The 25,273-nt window shown below is 44.9% G+C and overlaps 1 protein-coding gene across 1 annotated transcript in view; it reads right to left on the bottom strand.

The window, feature by feature from the left end:
* Window positions 1-378: 378 nt before the first annotated feature.
* The window catches only part of adgb (androglobin), a gene marked incomplete at its 3' end in the record, with an annotated part of 66,952 nt that continues 42,057 nt past the window's right edge, over window positions 379-25,273 (bottom strand). The window contains exons 24-36 of the mRNA XM_080791357.1: window positions 23,393-23,486; window positions 20,533-20,664; window positions 19,575-19,731; window positions 18,741-18,928; window positions 16,843-17,015; window positions 13,281-13,471; window positions 12,175-12,277; window positions 8,211-8,371; window positions 6,401-6,556; window positions 5,514-5,604; window positions 5,241-5,355; window positions 2,587-2,770; window positions 379-597 (exon numbers count right to left, since the gene is read on the bottom strand). Coding sequence (XP_080647483.1) covers window positions 379-597; window positions 2,587-2,770; window positions 5,241-5,355; window positions 5,514-5,604; window positions 6,401-6,556; window positions 8,211-8,371; window positions 12,175-12,277; window positions 13,281-13,471; window positions 16,843-17,015; window positions 18,741-18,928; window positions 19,575-19,731; window positions 20,533-20,664; window positions 23,393-23,486 — 1,964 coding nt within the window. The remainder of the gene's footprint in view (window positions 598-2,586; window positions 2,771-5,240; window positions 5,356-5,513; window positions 5,605-6,400; window positions 6,557-8,210; window positions 8,372-12,174; window positions 12,278-13,280; window positions 13,472-16,842; window positions 17,016-18,740; window positions 18,929-19,574; window positions 19,732-20,532; window positions 20,665-23,392; window positions 23,487-25,273) is intronic.

Below are 25,273 nucleotides of genomic sequence, written 5' to 3'. Positions count from 1 at the left end.
CTAAAGCCCCTTAATCTTACTAAGGGTCATCATACCATTTTATTCTTATGTCCATTTTAACTTCACGTTAAATTGTGCATTTACCATTTATACTAGAACATCCTATAAATAAAGCTGTTTAAAAATAATAATAACAGTTTTAAAACCAGGCCAAATTGCATTGCACACATACTGTACACACGAGTTGCATTAACCCATGCATTAAGAATGTCGTGTGAAATGTTTCCATCTGCTGTGACTTCATGTTGTTTTTCATACCTTCTACCGTAGCTCTTGTAGGAGAACTAAATGTGTTTTATAATCAATGTTCCAACAGAAGGATTGCAGGGACTCAGGAAGGAAGGGCTCAGGACACGTCAGAGTCTGAACGGACGGCCGTCACTTCTTCTTGCGGTCAGCTTTGCTTGGTTTGACAGATTGCTGAGCGGCGGCGGAGGCGGCGGCTACGTTCTCCAGCTCGGCCTGCCGCCGCGTGACGACCTCCACAGCCTGGTCCTCCGCCGGTGTCTTCGCCGCGGCGGTGGTGGTGCCGAGCTGGCGGTAGCGGAATGCCTCGCGCGCCGCTAAGAACTCCTCGCGCCGCCGATGCACGGCCACCTATAAGAGGGTATATACACGCATGCTTAAAGTGAATGGCACATCGAGTGGCAAAACAGTTTTCATTCTGAGATCAGATTCTAAAAAATGTCTTCTATGTCAGTCGCTCTTCGATTTTTCAAAAATAGCAGACCTACAAGCTCGTAGTGCGCCACTCGGTGGCGCGCTACGAGCTTGTAGATCTGCTATTTTTCAATAGCTAAAGCATGACATAGTGCCGACACGTTGTTTCATGACAATCAGACAGGACTTTTCTGTTTGGATGCCTGGCTGTCAAGGTCAGAAAGTAGTTTTTTTTTGCCACTCCTGCATAACTTCCGGGTTTGATGATGATTGATGTCACGCGCATAATAACCTCTATAGAGGAGAGGTATGGAGATACAGTAGATATAGAGTTTTCAACTGATTTTGAGCCTGTGTCAGTGTCGATTTTCTGGAGGGGGGGGGGGGGGGGGTAGGGGCTTCATGTGCCATTCTGTGGGAGGATTAGGTTTTGTTTTTGCTTCGTTGTAACTTGTTACTCACTAATCGCACTAATCACTGCAGCTGGACAAAACAAATACAGTTTTCAAAAGCACTTTATTTACCATCACATTAACATGTCTGTCCTCTCTCAAAAATATTATTGTTTACCTGCAAACAAGAAACAAGAGTGGCACATTAAAAGTAAAATTAAAAAGTACATATGTGATTTGTTTCTGAATGCACCACCTGCAATACCTCCGCCGACCACCAGGGGTCCGCGGACCACCGGTTTGAAAACCCATTGGGTTGGCTATAAGAACAAAGCCAGGAGACAGGGTGTCAGCACAGATGTACTGTAGCGCTCTGTTCCTTGTCAGAAGAACTCCTGACCGCAGCGTGACGGTACAGTATATACTGTACTGTACATGACTTCCCTCCAGCACATTTCCATACGCCAAGCATTCCTGTCTCCCTACATATATACTGTATGTACAGTATGTCTCTATACTAGAGCTGTAGCTTTAGCAGACCTCCATGATTCAGTGGTGGAAAGTGCAAACTAAGTCCAATTTTGATGTATGGTTATTATTATTATTATAATTACAAAACACTTCAGGCCTAAATACATCTACAAAAGCTCACAATGAGTTGCGATGCATTGTGAGCTTGTAGATCTGCTATTTTCAAAAGATGTGTCCACTTCTTATACAGTACATTTAATAACTTGTGAAACGGGAAATTCTGCATAATGAGCAATTTCTACTTTTGTTGATACCAAATACTTTTGCACTTTTACTCAAATACATTTAGAATTCTGGACTTTTAACTTGTTAACAGAGTGTTTCTTCATTACCGTGCTTTTTCCACCACTCGTTGCATGACCGTTGCCTCTCACAATTTATAAATGCTTCCGTCATACAGTCTGGAGCAACGGAAGCTCTGATCATGAGTAAAATATAAATGCTTCCGTCATACAGTCTGGAGCAACGGAAGCTCTGATCATGAGTAAAATATGAATGCTTCCGTACGGTCATACAGTCTGGAGCAACGGAAGCTCCGATCATGAGCAAAATATAAATGCTTCCGTCATACGGTCTGGAGCAACGGAAGCTCCGATCATGAGCAAAATATAAATGCTTCCGTCATACGGTCTGGAGCAACGGAAGCTCTGATCATGAGTAAAATATAAATGCTTCCGTCATACAGTCTGGAGCAACGGAAGCTCCGATCATGAGCAAAATATAAATATAAATGCTTCCGTCATACAGTCTGGAGCAACGGAAGCTCCGATCATGAGCAAAATATAAATATAAATGCTTCCGTCATACAGTCTGGAGCAACGGAAGCTCCGATCATGAGTAGGCTACATTATAAAGCGGAAGTGAAGCGTCCTCCTCACCACTTCCGTTTCGTCGCGCAAATAAAATAAGATATAAGATAATAACGGCAGCTTCCTTACTCGGATTTCGGGAGGTGTATAGTTCCAGACTCTGGCTATACGCGAGCCTCTGACCACCAACTGACCTGCGTGCTGTCGTACATGTCCAGCTGCTGTCTCTTCACGTGTGTCCTGTGGAGGCGCTCCTGCCTGCGGTGCTCCAGCACCGTCTCCCGGAGCAGCTGGAAGGTCTGGATGCGTTCGTAGCGTTCCCTCCGCTGGCCCTCCTCCATCGCTGGGTCCATCAGCACCGCGGCGGCCCTGCACTTCCTATAGATTGGCGCGCATGCATGCACGAACAATGCATGCACGCGCACACACGCACACACACACACACACACACACACACACACGCACACACACACACACACGCACACATTAGGGATATTTCACAGGGGGTCTGTGCTGTTTAACCCGTTTAGGCCTGACCTCGAAATAAAAAAATAATCTTAAGATTAAGATAAAAATAAGACGTGGGTGACTAACTGCAGATTTTCATAGTAAACGCAACATTTGTATATATACATGTATATAATAGGTCATCATTTTTGTCACATGGTGCATGCAGCCATGCTGACTTGAGGGAGTTCCAGGGGGTCCCCAGCTAAATGCTAGTTTAAAATGGACCCGTATGGGTCTGTAACTCTGGTTCCATTTGTACACTCTCGGAGTAAAATTAACATTGATTTTAACAATACAAATTGGGGGTCCCAAGAGACATAAATGCCATTAAATGGGGCTCCGTAGACTAATGCATGTCAAACTGGGGGGTCCTTCAAATGAAACGGGTTGAGAAATCACTGCTAGAGCGGTAAGAAAATCTTCTCTTATGGGGGGGGTCCCTGGCATATCTTTTCAAATGGGGCTCCGCGGGGGTAATTAAGTGTCAATCTGGGGGTCCATGACATGAAAAAGCCTGGGAACCACTGGTGTACAGAGTGTGGGCCTCCTCCCAGAGGCATTCAAAGGGGAGATTAGACAGGGCTAAATACAGCAACTGTACCTATTTCCTATAAGCTGACCTTGATGAAGAGCGTAGGGCAGTGGAGGTTGGGCCCGTTAATGAAACATCGCCCCATGCGACCTTTTTTTGCCGCGCGCGTGTGTGTGTGTGTGTGTGTTTGAAACGCAGGGAGCATATGAGAGGTAGAAGGCGAGATGCACAGAGAGGACTCTAATCAGACCTGCTCCTAATAGACTGCTCCGTGGGACGCAAACCGCACAGCACGGTGTCGGCAGCCATTAACAGCTGGACCACGCACACACACACACGCGCGCACGCACGCACGCACACAGGGACAGGATGGAGGGGTGAGGGACTGAGGCCACATCTCAGCAGAGTGGTTAGCTAGCTCACCGCCGGGGTCCTGAAATAGCTCTCTAATTAACAGACCCAAATATCATCTCATTTATCATGCGATGAGGGAGAGGGACACGGAATGGAGAAAGGAATGGAGCATTGGGGGGTGGGTGGGTGGGTGGGTGGGGAGGGTCTAAAGGACAAGAGAGGTAGGTTATTGGGTGAACTTTCAGAGCAGTGGGACGCTGACTCCCATGGAGGACACACTCATTCACTCACTCACTCACTCACCGAGCGAGAGACCACGGGGTCAAATGTAAGGTCAAGACATGGCAGGCGGACATGTGGCTCCAGATGGATGGTAGAGGGAAGTGGAGCACCCAGTTCACAGGAGTTCATCCATCCATCCTCTTACCTACTAAACTCTTTCACATCTGTCACTATCACAATTAGACTTATCCATGCAGAACCAGGCCCGCGCGGACGGGACACTCAAGTTGAAAATGATGTATTTGCGACCCAAATGAAATGACACAAGAATAACGTTTGGATAGGGCAGTATAGTAGGCACACAAACCAACGCACTTTTTTAGAACTCAATGCTGCGAATATTTGAAAACAGAAAACGACGCCAGGGGCCCCATCATGAGAATATTTGCGTTGCATGAATATGAGTATCAGTAACTGCACGCACGCAGTCGCACGCACACACGCACACACACACACACACACACACACACACACACACACACACACACACACACACACACACACACACACACACACACACACACACACAGTAACCATCATTCTACTCCACCCTCCTCGTTTCCATATACGGTCGGGCCTGTCAACCATTACAGTAACACAGCCTCTCAAGGCTAGCCAAACTGTGACTCAACAATGGGATTTAGGATACAGCACAGCACACACTGTGGCTACGTATATATTCCCCCGCAGGACAGACTGCGATACAAATGAAAAGACATGTGTTCGACAAATGCACTGCAAAGAGAAAGTGCCTGGCTCTACTCCAGGCTGTATAGTTCCAACTACGTATACAGTTCTGTTCTTATTCCTTCGTGGCTGCTTTTCCTCCAGCGTTACAGGCAGAATTGGCACAGCCCGGGTCTATTGCAGAGAAGCACCGCACGGGGACCTGCACCCCCGTCCCCACCACGGAGCAGATCGGAACCACCACCAGATCAGAACTTGGCCCAGCATTGGAACCAGAGACTGGATTACAGACTAAAGATACCATGTGGTCCGCTGTCCAAATTGATGGGGGTTTGGAACTTGGCCGAACGTGCTGCGTTACCTAATCTCATATCATCATCTCTCTGCTTTGTCCCTCTCATGACTCCAGCTGAATGGAAGAGAGGAGCGAGACAGACAGACAGACAGACAGACAGGCAGGCAGACAGACAGACAGGAGGTGACCTGATGAACGGGGTGTAGTCCATGGAAACAAACGGGTGCGAGGGATTGGGTCGGAGCAGAGTCAGCTCTTGATTGGATGAACTGGGAGGCGTGCCCGGAGAAAGGGGCGGAGCAACTGAAAAATAATTAAATGAAAATCAAGAAATGTCAAGTAAGTTGTAAAAAAAATTCTAGATGCAGCTGGATCTAAAGTGTGAGGTGTGTGTGTGTGTGTGTGTGTGTGTGTGTGCGCGCGCGCGCGCGCATGCATATTTGTTTGTGTATTTAGAGTACCTGGCTCTCCGCTCCTGGTGCCATCCACAGGTGTGTCATGGCTCGGCACGCCTTGGACTTGGCGGATGAACTTCATTCGAGACTGTGCCGCCTGAAACAGCAGGGAACAGTTTCACATCGGGCATAACGTGAAATGATCTCTCTCTCTCTGTGTGTGTGTGTGTGTGTGTGTGTGTGTGTGTGTGTGTGTGTGTGTGTGTGTGTGTGTGTGTGTGTGTGTGTGTGTGTGTGTGTGTGTGTGTGTGTGTGTGTGCGCGCGCTAGACCAGGGGTGGGCAACTTTGACCATGGAGAGTGCCACTCCATTCCAACACTCACTCCAGACAGAGGGGCCACATTGCATAATACTGTCGTAGCGAAAACAGCCCATCTACAAGTTATTTTTTGAATTGGAATCCTGAAAAAGTGACATTTCTAGTTAATTTCAAACCCATTCAGTTATAGTCATGTTAACTTTATGAACTAAATACATTTGACATTAAAAAAACGACAACGACAATATTAATACCACTCATTAAATGAAGCTATTCAATAGACTGAAGTAATTAAAGCGGGTCATGCTTGCATGTTTGGAATTGCAACAGCTGCAATCAATAACATATGAACAACATCAGCATTCTGACAACTCTAAAAGATTAATGACATAGTTCAATGTGTGGTCCCCGGTTGGCCGCCAGTTGACCATGTATGTGCTAGACTGTGCCAGAGAGAGAGAGAGAGAGAGAGATGGCGTTGGGAGATCAACCGTGTTCAGTGTGTGGGCATGTGACAGTCGGGTTCATTCCACGGTTCAACGCTCATGTTCTTGTGGCAGCTCCAGCGCGGTGACACAGGTGGGCCCCCGTAACGCGGTCGCTGGGGGAACTGGCGCGGCGGTGCAAGGGTTACCTTGACGGAGCGGCCAGGCTCAGCCGCCTCCCAGGACGCCTTCATGACCTCCATCTGATCCTTCCTCTCCGTGTCCCTCTTCACCTCCACCGTATCAGCTGTGCTCTGCTCAGTGACCACACGCAGTGTCCAGTTAGGTTTGGTCAGGTCCAGGTGCTGCATTAGGACACGCGCGCACGCACACACACACGCGCTCAGACACATACGAGCGCACACACACCTTTTTTTATAACCAAGGTGCAAGATCACAACGTAATAATACGGTGTGTGTGTGTGTGTGTGTGTGTGTGTGTGTGTATATATATTATAAATATGTCCCATTCAATTAATTAATTCAACTAACAGTGGTATAGAGACAGACACACATACTGTATACAGACCTCTTTGTGCTATTCGGATCGCTCACCGTCTTTGCGCACAACAGATCATTCTGGCTACAGCGATTCATCTGGCAGTTATGGTTGTGACCAATGAAACAGATTCATTATTTGGAGTGGGGAACTCATGCCATTGTATCAGTTTTACAAACACAGGATATGCTGTTATTATCCAAAGTGCCTTGGACTCTGCATGGCAGGGGCGTCCTCCTGCCTGAGCCAAGCTTGCGCCTAACCGCACACCTGAATGGGACGGGGTGTTACAATCCGTTCATACCATCAGAAACATTAGGTGAGGTGAGGCAATGTCTACCAGCAAGTGCAGTGAATTACGGGTGCAGTACGTTGTTCAGAGTTCAGACTAGTCATTGGTCCGACAAATGACAACCCACCTCATCTAACCTAACCTAACCATAACCGCAAGCACGGGAGCAGACGCTAGTCCATGCATGTCGGACTAATGCCCTGTCTGAAATACATGCGGTCCCCGTGAATTACTGGTTAGTGTGACAATGAACAAAGTTCATCCAAGACTCCATGACATCTCTGGTGTCCACCATTGGGCAGGTGATTCACAGGTTTCAGGGGCATTGATTGATTACCAGTTTGCAGAATTGCAGTACATTTCAAGCACAACTCAATACAACAACTGTTAACTGTGAGTGGACAACACTATACAAGCATTACACTTGTTTACAATAGGACCCCAATGCCCTCAATTCATCAAGACATTCAGAGACACACAGAAATCCTCCTCCCGAGCCAGGCCTGGTGGTGGGCGGAAGGGGCCAAGGGTTTCACTGGGGTCGCCAGGTGGGCGTCCTATACATCTTCGGTGTTTCATTGACTTCAAGACCTTCAAGAGGGTTCCGCACCTATCCCCTTCAACCCATCACCATGACCTAGGAGTCATAGTGAAAATAACCAAGCTCACAACGTATCACTTCACGCCGTGTTGTGAGCTTGTAGCTATTTTCACTATAGTTTGGGTCCTGGGCAAACATCGAAATTCTCTTTTGTGAGATCTAATAAAATGGCATGATTCCCCACTCAAAATAGTGAATTTGTTGTATTGGTCACAACCATAACTGCCAGATGAATCTCTATGTTTGACATGTGCTTTCTAATTTATTTCTTTTATGATTTCTTCACTGAAAAAAAAAAAAAAATGTTTTTATTCATGAAAATCTTAGATTATTTTAAGAATGTAAAAAAAGGAAATTAGTAGTAAGTAAAGGGACCCATAAAAAGGTGTCCGCGACCAACAAATGGGTCCCGACCAACTGTTTGACAAACGAGGCTTTAGCCGACAGGCTAGCAAGAAGCCGTTGGTGGTTTCAACAGTTCTTTATGCTAGATGTTTCCATTACCGTCTCCTGGCTGGAGCCAGGTTGGTTGTTTCAACAGTTCTTTATGCTAGATGTTTCCATTACCGTCTCCTGGCTGGAGCCAGGTTTGGAGTTGGCAGATGGCTTCTTCTTCTCCTTGTCCAGCTTGCCCTTGGTTTTGTGCACGGCAGACCTTGGGCCCTCGTTGCTGGCGGTCTCAACACCAGCTGAACCTGCAGTCGCTTCCTCTGGCTTGTCCCCGCCTGCTGTACACAGACAGTAGGCAGTCACTCTCTCTGCAGTGCAGTGTCATCGGCATCAAAAGCTCCACAAAATACATTTTAGTCGATTAACTGTAGATTTAGTAGACTAAAGTCTTATATTTAGTCGACTAGAATTAGACTAAAGGAGCATTTCAGATGACTAAAATATGAGTAAAACGAATACATTTTATTCAAAAGACTCAAAATTTGCTGTCAAAATCAACACTACTGCAGTGTCTCATTTCTTCCCTTCGTTCTAGTGGAATCCCTACAGTTTACTCTCTTAACTCTTAATGTAATCATAAAATATAAAAAAGTCCCAACCTACAGTTTTGTACAATTCAGAGCAATTGCAATGTGAAGTGCCAAAACCAATTCTTAAGTCATTATGTTAAGCTAAGCCAATTGTCCTTAAGATTTTTTTGGACAATAACATGCCCAAAATAGAGCTGCAGGTTGAAAGTGAGTAAAACCCACATGGAATCTATCATGTTGTGAAATCTAATTCAGAACAGCATAAACAGCACTAATGTTAGACACAAATGTAGGTACAACTACTGCACACACTGGGAGACAGAGCAAACGTGTGCTGTGTGGAAGGGTTAGTGCTAGATGGCGCTGTTGCACTTTTGACTGCACAAAGTGTACATGGATTCTATCCAGCCATCCAGTCCATGTGTTCTGATCGTACACCTACAGTATGATAACGCGTCATTTAGCTTACCGGTTCCCAAGCAGTGGGTCATGTTATGGGTCCCCTGAGTTTTCCTACATTTAGTTTTTAATTATTATAACATTTATAAGCATTTTCAATAAACATTCCTAACAAAGCGCATATACAGTAACTATTTGCGACACGTTGTGAGGTTGTAGATCTGCTATTTTCACTGTAGTTTGTGTCCTTATGGCGAATATCTAAATGTCTTTGGTCACGGCCTGAAGGGGGGGTTTTGGACCACATTATCTGATCGTTTGGGCTACTGTAACTGTGACTCATGCTGAAAGACAACAACTGTTATTCACCATGAAAACAGTAACACCATTTTGGGATTATGAAGGTGTCCCCGATTATGGACATGGAGAAGGGAAGACAAGAGCATAATATACAAAAAAGGATCAGAAGGTGGTTACTGCTAAGTGCAGCAGTCGCTGTAATTGTATAATTCTGCATATTACAGCCATGCAAACATCTGCAAAGCAGGCAGTCTTTTCATTGCAAATGAAAGCTTGTTAATTAAGCATAGGCATCAAAGCTTGACTTGGTGTGTGGAGAACTTGTATATTCCGTTGCATGGACAGAGCATGATCAAGGCCACAGCCTCACCGCTGAGACATTTAACCCAGTTAGGACTGAGAGCAGATTTTCTACATAATGTCTTCTAAATCCTACCATATTTGTGAAAAACCTATGTTTCTATATCAGTGGTTCTCAAACTGTTTGTCAAGGAGCCAGAACATTTTATGTAATCGGCCTCCGACCCCCATCTGAAAATATATTGTTACAGGGACCCCCCCCCCAAAAAAAATACACGAGTTAAAACATTCGCTGTGAATGAACAATTTACCACAAAAATAGCAGATCTACAAGCTCGATCTGTTATTTTTTAACAGCTACAGTAAAAAAATAATGGTTAAAGTGTATAAAAATCTAAAGCGACGCAGATTGCATTGCCGTCCTTAATGGGTTAAACTGGGTGAAATTAATTCACTCTCCTGCCAAGATATTTCCCTGGACACCGGGGGCAAGAGCCGCAGCTTCATTTGATTTCCTATTGACCCACTTTCACCATCTTATTGGAAGAAAAAAAACAGAGGAGGGGCTACGTGGACATACAGTATGGGTGTTCACACAAACGCACAGTCACACCAAAAATATAGGCCCCACACATGACATGGCATATAGTATTCAATACATTCAGTGAGTCTGGTATCAAAATGTAGGTTGCCATTTTCCTGCCTTAGGCTAGTAGGCTATAGTAGTAGGCTGCTGCTTAATTATCAAATAATTAAATACACGCTGTATTCTGGTTTCTTTGATTTGGGTGTCAGCTGACAAAACAACATAACCGTCAGCAACATTCCCAAACGCATGTATGCTCTGCTCTCTACCTGTCCTCAAACGAGCATGACAGTGTAATCAAAATAATAATGGTCAGATCGCATACAGACAGATTATGTATTTACTGCGGCGAGAACACATGTTTGACTGATCACCCTCTCCCTGGTTCCATAAGGATATGTCCACATGTATTCTCGTCAAGTAAAGATGTAAACATTGAGAACTGTTTTGACGTGAGGGGAGGGGAGGCGGCTATCAGATCAGAACACCCCAACATTCGATCCAGAGCCATAGAGTAGAAGAGTTGTGACAAGTCAAAGACAGGAGATGGAAGATGGTGTACTGCAGTGACAGTGGACGTACGAACTACAGACAGGCAGCCAAGTAGCCTATAGCATCCAAGCCAAAATCCTACCGAACGCGTCACTACTCTCTCCCCTATAGGGCTGAAGTGAGCACTGTACGTTTTGTAATAATAATAATCAAAATAAAAGTAAATTAAGTTTTCAAATAATTGTAGTGGAGTGCAATATTTTCTGAAATGTAGTGGAGTAGGAGTAAAAGTACAGTGCTTAAGTAAAATTAATGTATTTCCACCATATTTCTATATAACCCCATTCTCTACTGTTCAACTCACACGCGACCATTCCTATGAATGTAAATACATAGGCCTATGAATGTAAATACATAGGCCTATGAATGTAAATACATATAGGCCTTACACATCAAATCAATCTATATTCAACACATGGACATCCACTTCATAAAATGTTCATTCAAAGCGGTCTCATCACACGCAAAAATACACATGTGTCTCACACACACACACACACACACACACACACACACACACACACACACACACACACACACACACACACACACACACAGAGAGTGCATAGTCAGACCTGGCGTGCAAACTGAATGGCTAAATAGAGGGCTCTATTGTCAGCGCCGTGGGATTGAGGAGAAAGACAATGAGAATTCTAATGACAAAGGACCAGGCCGGCCTTTTTCCCGGCGGCAATCATGCAAATTGTCACCCTCGCTACACAACCTCTTTCGACATCAGCCAGACGTACCGGCGGCACAATTAATCCATGCCGCCCTCTGAAACGGACGAAAAAGCTCCTTCAGAAAAATCTCATCCATTTCAAAGGCCCCCGATTTTTTTTCAATCGATCCAATTTATGCCAGTGGTTCACATGTAGGGGGTTTGGGGGGGGGGGGCACATCATCATACTGTGATCTGAAAACAGCAGCTGTATTCATTTGTTTTTTCATTAGGACTGTGATTACGGGCCCCTGGCGAGCAGAGGCAGAGGACAAAGCACTGTATATGTCTCACAGCTCCAGACGATATGCCCGCTTATAGTATCGGCCCACGTTTCGGGGGGGTTATATCTTCTTGATAACGAACGACGTGACAGCGAAAGACATTTAGAAACTCAATGCGAATAATTGAAATGGAATATAAAAAAATAATCAAGGAAAGCGGGGGAAAACGACGCCATGGGGGGCCCCGTCATGAGAATATTTGCATTGCATAAATATGAGTATCGGTATAACAGTGTAACACTCATCAAAGTTCAATATTATCGGAGTTGATGCACGCGCACGCACAGAAATAGTACACAGTGGTTCTCATTTGATCTCTAGAGAATTGACTCTCTCTCAGGTGACTCTCAATGTGGGTTGTTGTAGATACGGAGTGCAGCAGGGGGGGCCCCTCTGTGAAGTCATGTACCTTTTGATTCATTTCTCAGCAGCGTGTGAACGAAGGCCAGCTCAGAACCGCGCAGGGTCCAGCTCTTGGAAAGGACCTCGGCCTGCACCATGTATTTATGGACCTGGGGAAACGTAAGTAAATGTATTTAGTTACTTTCCACCCCTGTGTATATACATTCAGACTGTACAGCAGCAGTCTCCACTAGAGGGAGTGAAGGACATGCAGAAAACAGCTGGCTTACATAATCAGTGAGTGACACTACTGTAAACTGTACTGATCTATAATAATACTATATTATGGTCTAATTATGTGACCAATTTCAGTTTGTAACTTTAGAATGATCTGTAATTGGCTGCCGACCCCCATCTGAAAATATGTTGTTCCAGAGGGACCCACCAGAAGCAACGATTTGAGTTAAAAACTGAAACCAGTAATCAGTAATCCTGGTCACTAAACTGCCTCTTTTTTTGTTGTTGCTATTTTATCATAATTATTAAGCGAGGACCAATTATATGAAGATAGGTTAAAAAGTGGTGAAGTGGTCCTTTAAAAATCCTCGCTCCTACAATAATTCCCCAAAATCTAGAGATCTAGATCACAACTCATCGCAATACGTTGTGAGCTTGTACAGTAGGTGTGTGTGTGTGCGTGCATGTGTGTTTACACACTCTCCATTCCAGTCTGTTTGCCATGGAGGTGTTGAGCATCAATACTGTATGTCTAGTATGAGCTCATGCAGTGAGTGCCTTGATCACTGACTCAGGGCTCTAAGCGCTGTAAATCCCGGTCAATAGTGCTTCGCTTCGAGTTCGTCCTGATCTATGAGATCTGACGCGATCGATCGCATCAACATCGATGCCGCCACTCTGTGGCGTCGTATTTGAGACAAGTAAACAGCGCCGAAGAGGCTTAACACGAACACACAGTACACACACAACACGGTACTGCAGTGAAATTTGATAATGATAACAACAAATCATGCAGATGTGGTTGGTGTGTGTGTGTGTGTGTGTGTGTGTGCGTCAGAATGGGAAGAGAGTAATAGATGTCTAAACGAGTGGGTGTGCAGTGGATAGAGAGAGAGAGAGAGAGAGAGAGACTGGACAGCGAGTGACAGCAGATACCATGCAGACATCCGTCAGTGATACCGTCTCCGTGAGAGGCTGCCTGGGCTCCGTCCTCCCGGCCGTGCCCTCTTGCCCTTCTCCCCCCTGGGGGGCGCCTGTCGCCCTGATGACCCCCTTGTCCTGGGCTGAGGGGGGACCCCCCTCTTGGCTCTGTTTCTCCTCAACGCTCGGACCTCCGCGGGGAGCCACTGATAGGGATAAGGGATAGTGAAACATTGAGGTTGAGGAGAGAGCAGCCTATGCAAAAATGTGGCCGTCTTTCACCGACATTCACTTTGAAAATAATAAATATTCAAAGATTTGCGACACATTTTTACGATTTTTCAAAAATAGCAGACCTACAAGCTCGTAGCGCGCCACTCGGTGGCGCGCTATGAGCTTGTAGATCTGCTATTTTTCAATAGCTAAATTATAACCTAATGTTTAAAACACCAAAGGGGGTTCACCAAAAATGCTACCCAAGAAAGAAAAAACTAGACTGCTTGAGCGGCTTTAGTGTATTTTCTATTCTATTCTATTCTATTGCCGATCACAGCTTGCATGGTAGAGATCACCGAGCAAACCTCCCATACCGTATGTTGTAAATCTCATCTATATATCTGTATGTCAGAATCTGTTGCTTTAACGTATCATGTGAGGCATCATCTACAAATCCATTTTTGCTTTATAGCCCCCCAAAAAAGATCCTTTTGGGCCTTGATCCCAGCTGATTAATATCAAGTTAGACGACATTATCTGGTGGTTGTGGGGGCATCAATCATAATAATGTAGGTACACCCGTGTGGTTTTTAAGCAGCAGGGGGAAATGAGGCCAGCGGGATGAACTTGTGGTTCTGTAGCCCAGTTTGAGTAGCAGGTTGGCTGCCAGCCCAGGTAATAGGAGGAGTATATATATAGGGCTAAATGTATTCACGTATTCAGGGGATTCAGGGTTGACCGCAAAGTGAGAATGTTGTTGTTTCGCTCGCTTCACAACAAAGTGAACGTGCTGTTATCGGTTTCTGTGTGGCTTTGGTGAAAGTCAGAACACAGGTAAACAATGTGTGCATGCGTGTGTGCGTGCATGCATATGTGCGTGTGTGTCTGATGAAGACTTACCTGGTCCCTGAGGCACTTTAATTTGAACAATCTATTCCCACTGCACATTGTGTATTCACGGCAGGGAAAGCCGAATGCACCATCAAGGTGAGAGTAAGGTAAGAATGTCCTGGAGGCTCATCATAACATGCTGTGCACTTGCAATGTCACCCATTTAGGCCTGACGTCGAGAAAGAAAAAACGTTTCGCTCTGAAAGAATATAAACCTATTCAAAGATCTGTGCCGCATCTTTACGATTTTTCTAAAATAGCAGACCTACAAGTTCATAGCGCACCACTCGGTGGCGCGCTATGAGCTTGTAGATCTGCTATTTTTCAATAGCTAAAGTATAACAGAATGCTTGAAACACCAAAATGGGTTAAATCCAGCTAATGTTGCTGTTGACCGGCGTTCCCCTTTGTATCGCCTTGTCATCTCACATTATACAGGTAGTTTCGAGGCAGCAATCCGACTGGTTGAATTAGCCATCCACCCGTGGCTCAAACAAGCATGATGGCACACCTAATCGAAATATAAAAATCAGCTGTGCCGATTGAGGCGGGGGTCTCGCAGAGTAGAGCCGGCTGAGAGGCTATAGGCTGGCAGTCTTGCATGGGACATTTGCGGTCGTAGTGGCTAAATCTGGCATTAGATATTATGAATTTCCATCGAATATCTTACAATGAAATTGAGTAGACGTGTTATGGGTAACTTGCATAGCCACAATATTACACTTGAGGGTGTGCTTTGCCTATATTATTGGCGCTTTGTTGCCAAACTCTGCTAAAGCCCTCGCTCCTGACCGCATCACTGGTGTGCCAATAATCACCATCTCGTGTAAATAAATAAACACTACATAAAATAAACACTAAATAAACACTATGCCAACATTTATATGGAGGGTCGCAATGTGACGTGTTGCGAGTGGTTCAATAAATTCAAGCCAAACAGATTGTTTGAGAAATTAATTGAAATTCTTAAAAAAGGAGATTATACAAATCTATGTATTTTCCCCAAAAACAAAATTGATGTCCACAGTTTAGCCTTTTCCACTGCTTGGCACTCTGTACAATCTATAGAAGCACAGTGAACAGGCGGAACCGAGGGGGTAAGCAGATTGTCCCATTTTCCTTCCAAGGGTGAAATGGATCTAAAGCTGTGGCTTTGTCACCATTGTGTACAGAATCCATTTTTCTCAGCTTCCCAGCCAAAAGTATCACGTGACAGCCTCCAAGCTGAGATTAACGTCTCCATTAGACAAGATTTCATAAATTACACCCACCCTTTCATCAACGTTTTATATCGCATCTGATATCAGCCAATTTCTAGTTAGACTTCTTAATTGCAGCCAGTAAATATATTGCTAGTACCAAATGTAATATGACTCCTAATGTAAACACTTCCAAGACGCATTAACTAAAGTTTGAATGTACAAAGTCTATCATAAAACAATATGTCCAAAAGGACTACATGCATCTCTAACAAACCAGAATGGATGAATGAGAAAGTCTACCGCAGCAACATAGAAATAATTGGCTTCCTTGGTAATTCCACATAATCTCTAACATCTAATCCCTGTAAATCTCATCTAAAATGCTATAGGGGCTACAGTATATCTTGCCCTTATCCCTCATCCCTAAAATGATTTGCCATTTTTTACTATTTAAAAAAACCCTTTTGAAATAGCACAAATAGCCGATCTACAAGCTCACAATGTCTCGATGTAGATCGGCTAGTTGAACTATTTTAAAAGGTTTTTTTAAATAGTAAGAAATGGAAAAAATTGTTTAGGGATAAGGGATAAGGGTGGCGCAAGATGGAGCCTTTTTTTTGGTGTGGATTCTCTCCCAGAGATATAATTTTACAATGGAATAACAAGAAGGTATACTACCACATGGAAGTGGAAAATAATTACTCATTTTGGATTGGACCAAATAGTGCAGTGATTATGACTAATCGAGGGGGTTAATCACGTTAAGCCGTTTCAGCATGCATGAGCATGCGTGTGACAATTTCACAGGACCGTGTCCGTGAAAATACGCTCTCCAAATCGCCCCTCAACTTCTCCGAGCGTCCAAAACAAACACACATTGAAAATGTATTACCAAGGCACGTCGAGACACACTTGCTGCTATATTTTCTATAGTTTTTTTTTTAATGTTTTCAGGTGGAAAGTGGTTAACCCCTTTTGGTGTTAGCATTATGCTATGCTTTAGCTATTGAAAAATAGCAGATATACAAGCTCATAGCGCGCCACCGAGTAGCGCGCTATGAGTGGCGCGCTATGAGCTTGTAGGTCTGCTATTTTTGAAAAATCGAAGAGCGACTGACGTAGAAGATTTTTTTTTTTAAATCTGATCTCAGGCCAGAATGGAAAACTGTCAGGATGTAGAAGACATTTTTTTGAATCTGATCTCAGGTCAGAATGGGTTAGTACAGTCGGCGCTGTGTGCTGTGGACAGAAACCGTGCGACTGCTCACCGCTCTGCGCCAGGAAGCGGACCACGGGAAGGAGCACGTGGCCCGTCCCGGTGGCGCTGGCCACCAGCGCCCCCTCCTGGTCCAAGACGGACAGGCGGATCAGCGCGTCTGCTTTGGACGTCTGGAACTGGACCGTTCCCACCTGGTCCTCCCCCGTGACCTTGACCCAGTAGCTGTTGGAAATGGAGGAGTGGTACGAGGAGTGCCCGTAATACAGCATGTTATGTATACAGATACATCCTGTGTGTGTACAGTGTGTGTGTGTGTGTGTGTGTGTGTGAGTGTTTACCTATGAATCTAGATTACTATTTTGATGTATATACCCTGTGTTGACCCTGCTCTTGGTTAAGGGCGTCTGCCTAAAATGTCAATTGTATCTCATTCCAACCTCAAAACTGAGCTATACGGTTGAACATGGAGCTCATTCATATATATATAACAGAAGCATCTGACGACCTGTGTGAACGTGTTCATAAAACTACACAGGACTAAAGGTATAGCACGTTTATATTAAATCAAGCAGCTTGCTATCAGAGAGCTCATCTAGTACTGTATTTGGTGAAATTATTTAACAACGGGCCATACATACAAATTAGCTTGCTTGCTTTAAAAAGATAAAAAAACATCAATACCAATCTAAATAACGTCAGTTAAAAAATAAATAGAAATGTAAACAGCTTCACTGGAACGTCCCACTGACTGTTGGAAGGACCCAGCTCAAAAATATGAAAGCTCAAAAATTATGAAAATATGACTCCTGCACAAAAGGTTAGATCAGTTCAATGGCGAACAATGCTATAAAGAACTGATTTCAAAGCACTACTTCATTATTGCTCACAAAGTTACAATTAAGGCTCTTCGTGGTTTCCTGGGTACATCTGACCTGCTCTCTGGTTATAAACCAATCAGACTCGTCAGATCAATGAAGGGGGTGGGGGTGGAATTAACGCAATGTATTAATGATCAAATCTAAATCTGTTGCATTTAGTCATGATGGTCCCACACTCGGGAGAAAACCGCCTGATGACGCAAGACCTCATCTTTTAAAAGCAGGTTTAAGGTCTTCCTATTCTCTCAGGGTAATGGTTAGTCTGTCTGTCTGTCTGTCTGTCTGTCTGTCTGTCTGTCTCTGTGTGTGTGTGTGTGTGTGTGTGTGTGTGTGTGTGTGTGTGTGTGTGTGTGTGTATGCGAGGTGTTAATGCATCCTATGTGGGCGTATGCATGAGATGTGTGGGTGGGGTCATAAATTATGTGTCATGGCAATGTATGGATCAACGAGTTTAAAAGAATGCTTTATTTTGTGTGTGTGTGTGTGTGTGTGTGTGTGTGTGGGGGGGGGGGGGGGTACTGTACTTGTATCTGTATATACTGTACAGTAGATACAGAATATATGTTCCATTGTCTTTTTGTGAAGCACGTTGAGTTCACCGTTACATAAATAAAAATTTAATCTTATGGTCAGAAACCATGTGAGCACTGTGAGCCTGTGTCTCACCGACATATGATGTTAAACCATGTGAGCACGAGCCTGTGACTTACCGACATATGATGTTGTTGCCTGTGTAGCCTGTGTCTTACCGACATATGATGTTGTTGCTGTTAGGAATGAGCCTGTGTCTCACCGACATACGTATGATGTTGTTGCTGTTAGGAATGAGCCTGTGTCTCACCGACATACGTATGATGTTGTTGCTGTTAGGAATGAGCCTGTGTCTCACCGACATATGATGTTGTTGCTGTTAGGAATGAGCCTGTGTCTTACCGACATACGTATGATGTTGTTGCTGTTAGGAATGAGCCTGTGTCTCACCGACATATGATGTTGTTGCTGTTAGGAATGAGCCTGTGTCTTACCGACATATGATGTTGTTGCTGTTAGGAATGAGCCTGTGTCTTACCGACATATGACGTTGTTGCTGTTAGGAATGTAGTAATCCCTGAATTCCTTCACGGCAAAGTTGTTGAGCGGAATCTCACGGGCCGGCTCTGGAAGCGGCTCCCGGGAGCCAATCAGGCGCATGCTCCACTTGGCTCCGACGAGAGGCACTTCGGGTGTCTTCATCTCCGCCACGAAAGTATAACCAAACTAAAAGAGACATTTTAGACATGACAAGACGAGGGGGGGGAGAGAGAGAGAGAGAGAGAGAGACTGAGAGAGAGATATGCAAGTAACTATTGACAGCAAAGCTCCTTCTTACGATTGGTCTCATGCCTGCTGGTGAGAATGCCGTGTGTGACCTCTGCCCTCTTCACCCCAAAATCGATAACACCAGCCCCAGCATTGACGACGTGTCCCAAGGGGAACGATGATCTTTTACCACAACATTCCACTCGTCATCTAAAACAAGCCTGCAAAATGCCAGGCGCACGTCTTTGCTGAAGGTAAACACTTAACCCATTTAGACCTGTGTTAAAAACATTCAAAGAATATACATTCAAAGACTTGTGCCTCATTCCTTTCGATTAAAAAAAATAGCAAACCTACAAGCTCATAGCGCGCCACCGAGTGGCGCGCTATGAGCTTGTAGATCTGCTATTTTTCAATAGCTAAATTATAACATAATGTTTAGAACACCAAAAGGGGTTCCCGCCCCGGAATGGGTTGTGATAAAACACAAAAGCGGTGTTATGCCCAATCATTTCCAAGTTGCAAAATAAGAAACCCAGAGTGCCAGCGGACAGAGACAGGGTGGTCAAACTATAGGCTGTGAATTAAAGCGTGCAGCACGGACCTCGTTGGGCTCGTAGACGTGAGGTGCCACTCCGTTGAAGACCCTGGGCAGCTCCACTCCCGTGTCATTGTCCACGACGTGGAGCAGACAGGAAGGCACTGGAGAGTTGACCATATAAGGCACCAGCAGCATGCTCTTAGGAACCAGGAACACCTCTCTGGAACACAGCGGAGCCATGTCAGACTGTTAGAAACCCTGATCGGCTGCTGCTCGTTCAGAAGATATTGGGAGTAATCATTAAATATTGGAAAAACCTGTTCTGGTTAGTCACAAAAGCAGCTTCACCATTTCAATTAAATTACATTACATTGTATTAAAGTGTCAAATCACAACACGTTGTCTCAAGACACTTTACATGTAGAGCAGAGAACCTACTGAGCAAGCAATTTTGAGACAGTGGTTAAGGAAAACCTCCCCCTTAGCTGGAAGAAACATCAAGTGGACGTTTGGATAATTTGCATCATTAGGAACTGATGTACAGTTAAGGCTCATACATACTCCAGTTTTTGGTGATAGGGTTATCACCGTTTTAGGTGATAGCTTATCACCTAAAACGGTGATAAGAGTTGAGGCCATCATACTCGCGGTGATGTCCTTAAGGATTGACCCCGCCGCCTCCCTGTGGTTTACCCAACTTCTAGACCAATCAGTGAACGGGGTGATAGCTCCAGAGTGAAAAGACTTGTCTGATAGTAAAAACAGAGAGATGGGTCTGTGTCCGCGGTGATAGCCGATCATCACCGCGACTGACGTAAATGGTGTAGTTTTCCAACCCTTTAAAAACGACACCGCGGTGATCACCAAAAACTGGAGTATGTATGTATGAGCCTTTAGTAGTAGTACCCCTTGTTCAATACAAAGGTGAGAGAGAAATGTCAACGATCACCGTTTTCCTGCACAGGTTTTGACGAGCATACAATATATCTCCTGCGTGCAGTGTGTGTTTCATTGCCCTAACCTGAAGACCAGAACCCAGGGGCTCGCCGTGGCTGGCAGTGGCACCGAGTAATCGGAGAAGACGATCCTGGTCCACTCATCCTTCTGACAGGGGTACAACTCTGCCGTCGGCTCACAGTGGCTGAGCACATACCTGTGTGACGGGAACAATTAATCCCACATTAACCCATTCTGACCTGAGATCAGATTCATACGAGGTTTCCACTGGACACACACTGGTCTGATGAACCCATTCTGACCTGAGATCAGATTCTAAAAATGTCAGTCGTTCTTCGATTTTTCAAAAATAGCAGACCTACAAGCTCGTAGCGCGCCACTCGGTGGCGCGCTATGAGCTTGTAGATCTGCTATTTTTCAATAGCTAAAGCATAACATGATGCTAACACCAAAACGGGTTCCCGTTCAGAATGGGTTAACATATGTGGATTAACATAATATTATGACGTCCCACATTAAAATAATGTGGATATGTGGATTCACAATATGACGTCCCACATTAACATATGTGGACGCACGCAAGAAAGACGCAGGAGCGCAAAGCACCAACGAGCTGGCCAGATGTATGGAGAACCGGGATGACTGGAAGCGACGATGGAGGGCTGTTCACTGCAAGTGTCATTAGGCTGCAGACAGAGCCACGGTCCTTGGCTGTGCTATATGAGAACGTGGCTCATCAATACATAAACTCGGCTACTCTTGAAGCTGGGACTCCTGTGGCTTAAAATAATTATGTTATTCTGAGTGTTCCTGTAAATGATGCCTCTGAATGACATAATTAACGAGAACATATCTCTGACAGGCCAGGCGGCCTACTCAGGGGCCAGGGCTGGGTAAGAGGCAGAATGTGATATTGCAGTGACTCGTGATGGGCAGTTTTAAACAGACGTACACGTCTTGGTACCAAACTGTTTGGGTACAGGTCGTTTGGTTTGGTACGGCCGTGTAGCTAAGGAAAGAAACATGCGCAGTGGGCTATATGCAGCCAACACTTCCGCGTTCAGCTTCCTTTGGTCTCAACTGCGCATGTTTCTTTCCTTCCATGGAGCAGGGTTGCCAAGTCTGCTTATTTCCCGCGACTTTTGGCTTCCTTTTTTCCAGAGATCCTTTTTTTCTACTATTAGTATAATAAGTTACTAAAACATTAGCATTTTCTCGCAGTCAGATGATTCTTCATATCCATATGAGCAAAACCGCCGGGATCATTTGTTTATTTCGGAACAAAGTTCTTATTTAACATGATTTTTTTTTTAAAAGCTTAAATGAGCTATGAGTTTAAATATATCTGTTTTTATACAGCTAATGTTTAAAATAATGTCTAAAGGGGTTAAAAGCTACGGTGACACAGGCGCGTTCCAGGTCTTATAGTGGGTAAAACCTTTTACGTCATGCCATATATTATTCTAAATCCAGTGTGAAATCCTGGAACAGAAAGCCGTCTCTGACCGAAGGCCAAAGCCTTGGCACGTGCACGCGGAGGACATTGAAGAGACGTGGCTTTATCAACGTGGACATGGACCGAAGAGAATGGACACACCTCACGGCTCCGCTCTGATCTAGAGCAGAGTGGATGCCTCTGTTGAGCAGTGCAATCACCCCCACACACACACACACACACACACACACACACAACCTGCGCCTGCTCACTCGCGCGCCTCCCCAGGCGGCGGGTCATTCAGCAGACGCCGCTATACTAGCCCCCGATTGGAGCGAGGACAGGATAAACAGCAGATGGTACCACCGGGGGAAAAAAAGGAAAAAAAAAGATGGAAGACGACGTGGAAAAATACTCCCCGTCTCTGGCCCTCCTACAGGAAGCCAGCCGGGAGAGGAGGGCAGATTTCTGGGCACGCGGTGAAAGAGGGGAGGCTAAACGGATGCCATTGCGAGGCAGGCAGCAGAAGGCCCCGGGGTGGCAACTGGTGTGGCGTATATATATATATATATATATATATATATACGTAGCCTGTGTGTACCGAAGCCATGGTGCAATTAGGGTTACTTAACCCAGTTTGGGGCGGGGACACCTTTTGTTGTTTTAAATTACGTTATAAATTAGCTATTTTTGAAAAATCGTGAAAATGTGGCGCAAATTTGGAAAACGTTTTTAACTCGGGGGGGGGGGGGGTTCCTGGAACAACATATTTTCAGATGGAGGTCGGCGGCCAAATACGGATAATTCTGGGGGTCCTTGACATGAAATTGCAGAGCGCCACTGACATAGAAACATAGGGTTTTTCAGAAAACTGGCATAATTTAGAAAACATTTGTAGGATCGTTCCCAGGTCAAAATGGGTTAAACATAGAGTTTAGGTCGCAGTTACGGAGGGGCTACTTTACACTGTGATGAGCTGCTTTAGTTTAGTCCAGTTAGAAAATGCTGCACAAACTGGTAGTTGGTACAGTCGGACAGTTAGCAATATTCAGGGTTAATCACAAATGTGGCTTAATTTTCCTTACAATTATTTATTTGCAGTGGTGGAAAATGTACTCACATTTCTTACTTAAGTAAAAGTATCAATACTGCAATGTAGAAATACTCTTGTTTACAAGTAAGTAAAGGTCCCGAATTCAACATTTTACTCGAGTAAAAGTACTGGCTTCAAAATGTACTCAAAGAACCAAGCGTAGTAGAAAGGTAGAAATGTAGATCGGCTGTTTTCAAATGGCCGAAACGTATACAGGGCTGAAGTGGTTCTGTAATAATAATCAAAATCTAGAAGAAGAGTAGAAGAGTAGAAGTATTGGGTAATTGGAAATACTCAAGTAAAGTACAAATACCTCACAATTCTACTTAAGTTAAGTACTTAAGTAAAAGTACTTTCCACTACTGATTATTTGTGAAATGTTTATGCATGGTTTACCATAATAGGGACGTGGCGTGTCTTTCTGCCTCCGATTCAACAATCTGCCACACTTCTGCAAGGGTCTGAGATGCACTGAGATTCTCCTTCGTGCCTGGACAAACGTCGTGCACACACACACACACACACACACACACACACACACACACACACACACACACACACACACACACACACACACACACACACACACGGAGAGAGAGAAGCATGTGGCATCCATAAAAGATGGACAGTCAAGGCACCTTGAAGTCAAAGACATGGAAATATCATTATTATAGCTGACCTAGATCAGGGTCTGAATCGCCGAATGCAGCAATTCAGCGACATTTCTTGACCGAAAGAAAAGAAAGAAGATGATACCTGAACTTTTTCCCCCGGAAGATCGGCCCCACCGTCTTCCATTAGTGATGTCTTAATGCGTGTGCACGCATGTACAGTATTTGTATGTATGCATGCGTCCGTGCGTGCGTGTTGCAGAATTGTATTTCTGTGTAGCCTAAGTGCTCTCTTTGGAGAGACAGGCGTTTCGTCATCTGGTTCACGCTGAACCGCCGTCTGAACCATGTGGAAGCAGCAGAGGCGAGGCCCCCCTCCTCAACCCGGTCTACTCTGAACCAGTCTGAACCGGTCTGAACCGCCGTCTGAACCATGTGGAGGCAGCAGAGGCGAGGCCTCCCTCCTCAACCCGGTCTGAACCAGTCTGAACCGGTCTGAATCGGTCTTAAAGGTAGAGTAAGTGATTTCACTCAAAAAACCTTAGGTTTCGTTTTTGGCTGTGGGACCTAAGCCTTCGTCCAATCAGGATAGAGAGTCAAAAACGAAACTTAAGGTTTTTTGACCCCCAGGGGTTAACTGGGGACAGGGAGGAACTCCTTATATGGTCAGCACACTCTATAGTAGAGAGGATTATCACAACAAAACAAAAAAATAAGTGATATTTGAGTTAAGTGAAATCACTTACTCTACCTTTAACCATGTGGAAGCAGCAGAGGCCCCCCTCCTCGACCCGGTCTGACCCGGTCTGAACTGGTCTGAACCATGTGGAGGCAGCAGAGGCCCCCCTCCTCGACCCGGTCTCGTCGTCGCTCCCTATAACTTCATCCCTCACACGATCACTTCTCCAAATCAATAGAACCCATTATGGAAGGCCAGCAACGCAGAGATGAAAAAAAAAACCCTATCATCTCTTTAAGCCATTAAGACCCGAGACCCGATTCTACTAAATGTTTTTCTGAAAAGCACAATGTCCGTGGTTCTCAAACTCTTTCATGTCACGCACGGACCCCCAGAATTATATGTATTTGGCCGCAGACCCCCTCACCTCAAAATAAGTCGTTCCAGGGACCCCCCAAGAAGCAAAGATTTGAGTTAAAAATGTTATGTGATATATTCAAAAGTTTAAAAATAAAAGATTACGTTCCGGGTCTTAATGCGTTAAGCAGAGGGGGAGAGAGAGGATATAGGAGAGAGCCGGGACGAGAGAGAGAGACATATACAAAGAGGTATTGAGGCAGAGAGAGAAAGAGATGATGGGTCATTGACAGGTCATTGAGGTGCAGTGAACAGAGAGAGCCGGGGGAATGAGCCGTCTGCCATACATTGCTTTTGTCAGCTCGGATAACAATGGGCCAATTTATTTGGTTCCCCAGATGGCTTCCAAATTGTTTTGATTTTTTTTTTTAGTGTGCGGCGCTTTGCGGAAGGCGATCATGTGTCATCGGATGACATTTTCTAAAAGCTGCAATTGCCGCATGATGAAATGAATGTCAGTGAAGCTCATTTTGATTAGAATATGTGTGACGTGTGTGTGTGTGTGTGTGTGTGTGTGTGTGCGCGCGCACCCACGCGTTCATGAGTGTGTGCGTGCGTGTGTGCATGCGT

The sequence above is a fragment of the Protomyctophum bolini genome (assembly GCF_963924005.1).
Source record: "Protomyctophum bolini genome assembly, chromosome: 19".
In the NCBI taxonomy this organism is placed as follows: domain Eukaryota; kingdom Metazoa; phylum Chordata; class Actinopteri; order Myctophiformes; family Myctophidae; genus Protomyctophum; species Protomyctophum bolini.
Note: the sequence above shows the minus strand (reverse complement) of the source record. Positions and strands in the feature narration are given on the sequence as shown.